Here is an 8,099-nt window from a genome sequence, read left to right as displayed (position 1 = left end):
GTTTGACACCTATGTTTTAAGGCTATTTTGGGAAACGTGAAGCAACAGCGGCTTCTGTTGGATATCACCGTCACATACACCATTCACCACGGAAGCAGCCAATGAGAAGGAAGAAACAAAGCAGCGCTTCCGGGTTTGCTCAACCAGCTGGTGTCTGTCATTAAAGTCGTAGCAACGACTAACAATATGATTTTCCCCTGTGCATTAGGATCATTTCTCTTCGAGGAACACTAAGGGGACGTCTGCGACTGTTAATGAGAGGTATTTCGAGGTGTGTGCTTTTGGGTATCTGTGTACGTTCTATTTGAGGAGGGTTAAGCTGGTAATCCAACGCCAAATGGGTGTTATTACGTGTAAAGATGTTGGCGTTTGAATCGTTTTGGCTTCATTTATACAACCTTGCGCCTTGAAAACGAGCTCACTAAATTGTCGAGTTGTTCTTGCTAATACCCACTAACTTAATGACTCAAATTTAACACTGTGTATGTCTTGAAAGCGTCATTCTAGTAGCTAATTTAAGCGTATATGGGTTAGCATAGCGTGTATCCATTTGAATTCATGTCAGGTTGTGGACTTGATATATATTTTTGCTTTCTAGATTATGTGAAAATTGGTGTGTCCTCTTGGAGGGAAAAATGTCCAAATGTGAATGCAAACATGATCCTGACATTTTAAATGAACAGTTGCCAAGTTCATCAATAAAATATGTCAAATGATGAGCGTTATGGCAAACTTAAGCAGCATTCCATTTTTATCCTTTCACACAGGTTCAGCCTGTGGTCCCGGGTGCAGCCATGCCCACCTCCCGGCTCTGGGCAGTGGACGTGCACGGACGAGTCTCCAGCCTGTCCACAGCGGACCAGCAGTGGGAGCAATGTCGTGACGCTGAGATGTTATTTAAGCGGGTGACCGCGGCTCAACAATGCTGCTGGGGCATAGCCTCTGACAACAAGATCTACCTGAACGTACACGCTTGTGACCTGCACATCCGCCTCCAGGAGGAGACCTATGAGAATCAAGTGGGTGTTCTCCAAAGTCTATGCCTGGCGGGCAACTGTGAATCTGTCAAGTGTCAACTCTCTCTGTCTGTCTTGTCAGCGGTGGAACCCTGTGGGTGGCTTCTCTGAGCGCTTGTTACCGAGCGACCGCTGGCAGTGGAGTGATGTCACAGGGTTGCAGCACCAGCCTCCATCAAGTTTCCAGCTCCCGTCCAGCAGTTGGGAGTGGGAGGGTGACTGGTATGTGGATCAGAATTTTGAGGGGGAACCCACAGAGAAAGAGGTGAGTTCCTCTTTTTTCTTTGCGCTCATTTTTGTGATCCCGACGACCTGTTTTTATGATGGATATGATCTTCAGGGATGGACTTACTCAATTGACTTCCCAGCTGTTTACACTAAGGACAAAAAGTGGAACTCCTGTGTCCGTCGCAGGCGATGGCTCCGCCACAGGAGATACAAAGCCACGGACTCTTGGGCTGAGGTAATTTGCAGTCGTCTTAATTGTTTTCACCCGTTTTTATGTCTACGTATCACCACATTGCTTTCGAACGTATATACAGAATACCTCTTCTGTTTTGGCCACCAAATGTTCAACTGCATCCCTCTTCCTGATAGATCCCTTCACAGAAGACTTCTCTGCCAGATCCCATCAGTGACATCAGCTGTGGTGGATGGGAGATAACCGAGGAACCCCGTGGCCTCCTTTGTCTTTGGGCTGTGTCGCTACAGGGGAAGGTGCAACGTCTCACTTCCCATCCTGTAGTCATGTAACAGGAAGCATGACATCCCTCCTCTCTGTGTGCAGGTGTGGTTCAGAGAAGGTATTTACCATCACAATCCTGAGGGCTCTTTGTGGCATGACATCTCCCTCCCCGGGGAGGTGGTCCAGATCAGCTGCGGCCCTGGAGAACTGGTGTGGGCTGTGCTGTGGGAGGGCCAGCTGATTGTAAGGGAGGGTGTCAGTCGAGACAATCACCAAGGTACAGTTGCTGGTATCAGGACAATTTTCTTTGTTTGTATTCTGTTATTGGGACTCCCGTTTTCTTCCATTCAGGTACGTCATGGTCAATGTTGGACCCCCCCAGCCCTGATGTAGGCGTCATGCATGTGGCAGTAGGAGTCAACGTTGTCTGGGCTTTGACCAAAGATAACAAAGTAAGTCAATGTTTCCTCCCGGGATGTTGTTAGGAGTTGGAGATGGCTCAGGAAGCACCTTCTTGAATTCCGTCTCTTTGGGTGTTGACGTCCATGAAGATTGTAGCTATCACATGTTGCTTTACCAGGTGTGGTTCCGGCGCGGGGTCAACTCCCACAATCCACGTGGCTCCGGCTGGATCAGCATGGTTGGAGAAATGGCCATGATCAATGTTGGACTCAATGATCAGGTACAGTACAAATGTCCACAATGCTCACTGTCCGATAAAAAGTCTTTCCCTGTGTTCCTTTCTTACGTTTGTAAAATGTATACTGTTGCCCAGGTGTGGGCAATCGGTAGCGAGGACCGCGCTGTGTACTTCCGCCAGGGTGTCACAGCGAGTGAGCTGAGTGGGAAAACCTGGAGGGCAGTCGCTGCTCTCAGAGATGGCGATCGGCCTCATTCCAGTAGCAGCAGTCAGCAAAGGTGACAATACCGACTTAACAGATTTAATTTAAGTAGTAGAAATCAATTACAGTTCACCAGATGAACACATCTTTGACAAGAGTAATTTGTTATTGTTCATCGTGATGTTCCTCTTTGTCGCAGCGCTGGGTGTTACTTCAGCGAGTTGCATCCTCCGTCTGCGTTGAGCGACGTAGAGTCCGATACAGAAAAAGGATCCGCAGATGAAGTCGGCTGTTACAATGCCGGCATTGAATCCTCTGACCAGGCGGTTTCTGACCGAGAACCAGCCTCAGTTGCGGTCCCACAGGAAAAGTGCGTCGACGAGGGAGGAGATAGTAGCACTCTGTGTGTTGATGCGGTTCAGACCGGAGGCCCCGTCGACTCCCAGTGGAGTAACGTGGATCTGGAGGTGCCGCAGACCCAGCAGGCCCAGACTGGGAATTTGTCTGACAATGCAGACACCTGCAGCCTGTCATCCGTGGCCACATACACCCTTGCCATGGAGGACAATTATGGGATAGATGGGCATCCTCTTTGGGCGTGGGTCAGTGGTGGGGGCTGCTCTGTGGACAGCCATTCCCAGCTTAACTGGTTCCACAGCACCATGAGCACTTCATGTAGGTTCAACGACAGACCCGATTAAAGCGTTTTTATCTCTCTTATTATAAATGTATCTTCTGACATTTGTTTTTATTCTCCCCAGTATTGGCCCAGTCCGTCCAGTTCTTGAGTCTGTCTGTCACAGCAGCTCAGATGGCCACCTGGCGGAGACAAATCTTTGAACAACTCAGCGAGAGGACCAAGAGAGAGGTGGATGAGTTCCGACATTATGAACAAGCCATTGAGCAGGTGAGTGCAAGTGAATGAACACTCATTTGCCACGACGTTTGGTACGCTGGTAAAACCTAATGACATCCAGACTGAGAGGTGTTCCCCACCTTTTTATTTCTTATGCCTGCTTGCCTCCATGATAGTGCGTGTGGGTAAAAAAAGGTACCATGCAGTGGTGGAGGGACTGGAAGCCGCACAAGTGGGTAGACGTTCACTTTGCACTCGAGCAGTTCTCGGGACCGGAGGGCAACAAGGACGGCATCCTTTTCGTCTATTATAACTACAATGAGGAGAAGAAGGTGAGAAGGGACGCTCGATGCGGGCAAGGATTGTTAATACCTGTACACAGTTGCTCATTCGTGCTGAATGCACATTTCTGTTTCCCCCCCCGCAGTACTTGCATGCCTTCCTCAATGAGGTGACAATCCTGGTGCCCGTGCTCAACGATGCCAAACACACTTTTGCCATTTACACACCCGAGCGCATCAAAAAGAGGTGGCCAATTCGAGTGGCAGCTGCAACAGAAGAGGAGATGCACGACTGGGTAAGGAGGGGAATGTCTATTATGGAGCATGTCCACCAAGTCTCTTTGCAGTTGAAAACAAATATTACAGGAGCAATCGAGGAGGGATTTGGTACGATTCAATGTAAAAGCTGTGTCGGAAATTCATCACCTTTTTCTTTTTCTGCGGTACCTCTAGCTGGCGCTGTTGAGTGCCTCATGCTGCGACTCCAGAGGCATTCAGGGCCCTCCTTCCAAACAAGCCATCTGGTCTATCACCTGTAAAGGGGACATCTTTGTCAGCGAGCCCACCCCCAGCCTCGAGGCCATGCCGTACCCCACCCCCTGCGACCAAATGTAAACATGCTATGAAGCACTGTATAAAGTTTCAATTATATTAGTTTGGTCACATTTTTTTTCCCCAGCCATTGTTTCTTCACAATTTAGAGGAATACTCCGCCTGATTTTGCAGGTTCTGGCGTCAGATCGGAGGTCACCTGCGCATCGTGGAGTGTAACAGCATTGGGATCGTGTGGGGGATTGGTTATGACCACAATGCCTGGGTCTATGCCGGAGGCTTCTTCCACGGTCTGCCCACTTGTAATGACCACGTTTACACACAAACTGACGTCAAGAGCGTCTACATATATGAGAACCAGAGATGGAACCCTGTCACCGGCTATACCAACAGGTGCAGTTCTCACTTGTCCATTCGTTTTCAGATTGTCGTTAAGCATTTGCAATAATTCCATTTGATGCATATTTTGTGTTTGACATCTTGTCATTCACATTTTTTTTTCTTTTCTGTGAAATGTCTTTAGAGGGCTCCCTACTGACCGCTACATGTGGAGTGATGCCTCGGGATTGCATGAGCGCACAAAAACAAACACCAAGCCTCCATCCCCTCAGTGGGCATGGGTACGTAGAACGAAACTGAAGTAAATCCAACGCCTGCCCCTGCCCACGGTCGTGAATTCACCCAAACACATTGCGCAACAAACCAGCTCAATAGAAAACGGACGTTGTTGAACGATGTTTCCTGTCCCCGGTTGGTTGTCTTCAGGTGTCTGAGTGGGCCATCGATTACGGCGTCTCTGGCGGGACGGACCGAGAGGGCTGGCAGTACGCTGCTGATTTCCCAGCGTGGGTCTCTGTTGTTGTCTGTTGAGTTCAACCAAACCTTTTCCTGAACAGGGATTTTGATCAAATTTCAACTCTGCATTCAGGTGGTATCATGGCCATAAAACCATGAAGGACTTTGTGCGACGCCGGCGATGGGCAAGGTAATCTTTGAAAACAACTACTGTGTGTAGCATTTATTTGCAGTGGTCACTGATCAGTCATGAAACCTTCTCTTGAACAGGAAGTGCAAACTGACGACGACAGGTCCTTGGCAGGAAGTCCCGCCCATTCAACTGAGTGACGTGACCGTCCTGCCCTGCACCCTTGACAGCGATGTGGATGTGGTCCCCCTGTGGGCCATCAGCAACAAAGGAGATGTGCTCTGCCGACTGGGAGTTACTGCACTCACTCCTGCTGTGAGGAAGGCGGCTTTCTTTTTTTCTTTTTTAATCGCCTGTAGCAAATTTAAAAGGCATTTTATTTAATTGCAATGTGTTCGATGAAGGGAACGTCTTGGCTTCACGTCGGGACGGATCAGCCCTTTCAATCCATTTCCATCGGGGCCGCAAGCCAGGTTTGGGCTATCGCCAGGGACGGTTCTGCCTTCTTCCGCGGATCTGTGTTTCCTCAGACCCCTGCAGGTTAGTGGAGGGAATATCGAGAACTCTTAATGGGCAGATTTTCGACTTGTGCATTGTCTCTCTCTGCAGGTGAGTGTTGGTACCACGTCCCTTCTCCAACCAAACAGAAGCTGAAGCAGGTGTCTGTCGGAAGGACGTCTGTCTATGCTGTTGATGAAAATGGTGAGGAGTTTTTAATTCATGGTTACTGTTCATGTCATCATATTTTTCTAGACTACCACTTCTAATCTTATGCTTGATTTATTCTGGTCAGGTAATTTGTGGTACCGCAAGGGTTTGACCCCAAGTTATCCTCAGGGCTCCTCATGGCAGTATGTTTCTAATAATGTGCGCAAAGTTACTGTTGGGCCTTTTGACCAGGTCGGTACCAGCATACCACACAAATCCAAATTGTCTATCTTTTCATAACGCACAGCCACAATGCTAAAAATACAGCGTTAGAAAACTAATGCTGTACTTCAAAAACACAAGCTTGTTAAAGGCAATTATTCTTGCTTGTAAGATGACTCACGCTGTGGTCTTGATTTTAGGTTTGGATCATAGCAGACAAGGTACAGGGCAGTCACAGTCTGAGTCGTGGGACAGTGTGCCACCGTCTCGGAATTCATCCTTTGGAGCCCAAAGGACAATCGTGGGATTATGGCATTGGGGTAAGGAAGTGATTTCCTCTATTCATCAGAAAGACGTTCCAGTGAAAGATTTCAAAAACCCCACATCAAAATTCTAGGTTCAAATGCAGCAAAACCGGAAAAACACTCAGGCGGTTAACGACTAATTTACATTGTGATGAAGCTCGTGATTAAAAGAAGGCGAAAACTTGACTGAATAAATAATGTTTACACACATTAACTATATTTATTCAGGGGCCTGAAGGTGATTTTTTTTTTTTCCCTCTCCATCTAGGGCGGGTGGGACCACATCACAGTGCGAGGAAATACCATGGAGCCCCCCCCTTTCTGTCTCTCTGCCCTTGCAGACACTCCAGCGCAAGCTTCCTGGAGCACCTAAATTGTCAAGAGACAAAGAGGTCAATGTTAGCATTCTGTGATGTTAAGGCACTCACCGGCCATGTTTTTCAAGGTGCAATTACTGTACACACAACCATGCACGTAGGCGTTTTATTTTCTCTTTGCCTTTGTCGGACTTTTATTTCTTGTGACATTCTTCTTCCGTCGCAGACATGGTAGCTTCGCTTTGAACGTCTCGCCGCGCTTCACTTTATTCACACCCGCCTCCCCCCTAAAAAATACTTGACTTTTTTTCTTGTCACCCAGTAGTCTCCAAAAACATTTCATCATATACTGTAATGTGGTATCTGTATAGAGGCGTTTATTGATCGTGTATGTGCAGAAGTGTGCGGTATTCTGTGGAAAGCAAGTTTAAAAGCTTAGTTTAATTTTATGCGATCCTGAGCTCCCTGCTTGTTTACTCTGAGGATATTTGTGTTGTCATGCTGTATATATTTCATGTTTTTGCCCTCCCTCGGCCAAACGCGGGTGCTGTAAAAGTGACGGGGAATTGAGCTTGAATGTGCCAGGAGCAGCCAGCAAGTCTTGGGACACCTTTTGAAGTCAAGACAAACACCCTTCAGCATAGAGCTCAATGAATCTTGGGTTGTAATTGTGTAAAGACTTACCGGTAAGTAAACTACCGTGTTCACTCATTAAGAGGATCAACTGGGGTGGGTCCCTCTTGCACCACCCTCCCTCTTTGACTTCCAAGTGTCTCATGAAACTGTTGGTTACTTCTTACCTCCCGACAAGCTGATTTCTTTTGTGTTTTTAGTCATTCTTCTGACCACTATTGATCGTGATTGTCTTTGGGGCGTGTGCATTATAAAAGGGGAAAGACTTTCCCAGGCTTGCTGGATAAAAAAACAAAACTATTTTTGTAACAAATCTCTAATCGACTCATACTATGTTTAAATTGTTCTGAATATTTTACACCCAATTAGACAAAAAAAAACTTAACATATATTAAGGATGCATATACAGTACCCTTTATATAAATATAAGGAATTCATAAAAATGGTCTGTTGTTGTGATTGAGTATTTCGGTATCATGGTGCGTTCCACACATTTAGCGCATGATCAAATACTGTACCAGTCAATAAATACAAGTGTTTATTGCCATTACAAATAACCTAACTCTTAAAACAATATCTCTGCAGACAAGTCAGACGAGTCAGTTGGGGGACGGGAGCTCATCACCACCACAAGCAAATGAGCAAACACACTTCATTGAAATGCATGCGTTGTCGTTCTGACTGAAGGCGATGCTCGTTTTTTTTCCCTTCTCCAACTAACAGAAAAGGCAGGAAGATCACTCAATTACAAATGGAGAGTAAGAATTCCCGGCTTCCGAGCTAAGACGCTAAAAAGAGACGGGACAGTCCAAAGATC

At 47.0% G+C, this 8,099-nt stretch overlaps 1 protein-coding gene across 1 annotated transcript; it reads left to right on the top strand.

Moving 5' to 3' along the window:
• Positions 1-130: 130 nt before the first annotated feature.
• Positions 131-7,727, top strand: tecpr1a (tectonin beta-propeller repeat containing 1a). Its single transcript, XM_086139093.1, has 24 exons — positions 131-271; positions 768-1,019; positions 1,099-1,281; positions 1,357-1,479; positions 1,614-1,733; positions 1,804-1,978; positions 2,053-2,153; positions 2,282-2,383; positions 2,477-2,619; positions 2,743-3,218; positions 3,305-3,450; positions 3,576-3,731; positions 3,827-3,976; positions 4,134-4,291; positions 4,407-4,625; positions 4,756-4,852; positions 4,998-5,077; positions 5,161-5,217; positions 5,298-5,472; positions 5,562-5,697; positions 5,767-5,859; positions 5,951-6,057; positions 6,228-6,347; positions 6,601-7,727. The coding sequence occupies exons 2-24, from the start codon at positions 795-797 to the stop codon at positions 6,703-6,705; spliced, it is 3,447 nt and encodes a 1,148-aa protein (XP_085995219.1). The 5' UTR covers positions 131-271; positions 768-794; the 3' UTR covers positions 6,706-7,727.
• The last annotated feature ends 372 nt before the right edge of the window (positions 7,728-8,099 follow it).

This window comes from Hippocampus guttulatus, chromosome 19 (assembly GCF_054856545.1).
Source record: "Hippocampus guttulatus isolate MCC_2025c chromosome 19, RoL_Hgut_1.0, whole genome shotgun sequence".
Lineage (NCBI taxonomy): Eukaryota > Metazoa > Chordata > Actinopteri > Syngnathiformes > Syngnathidae > Hippocampus > Hippocampus guttulatus.
The sequence above is the reverse complement of the archived record's forward strand: the minus strand, read 5'-3'. Positions and strand labels throughout refer to the sequence as shown.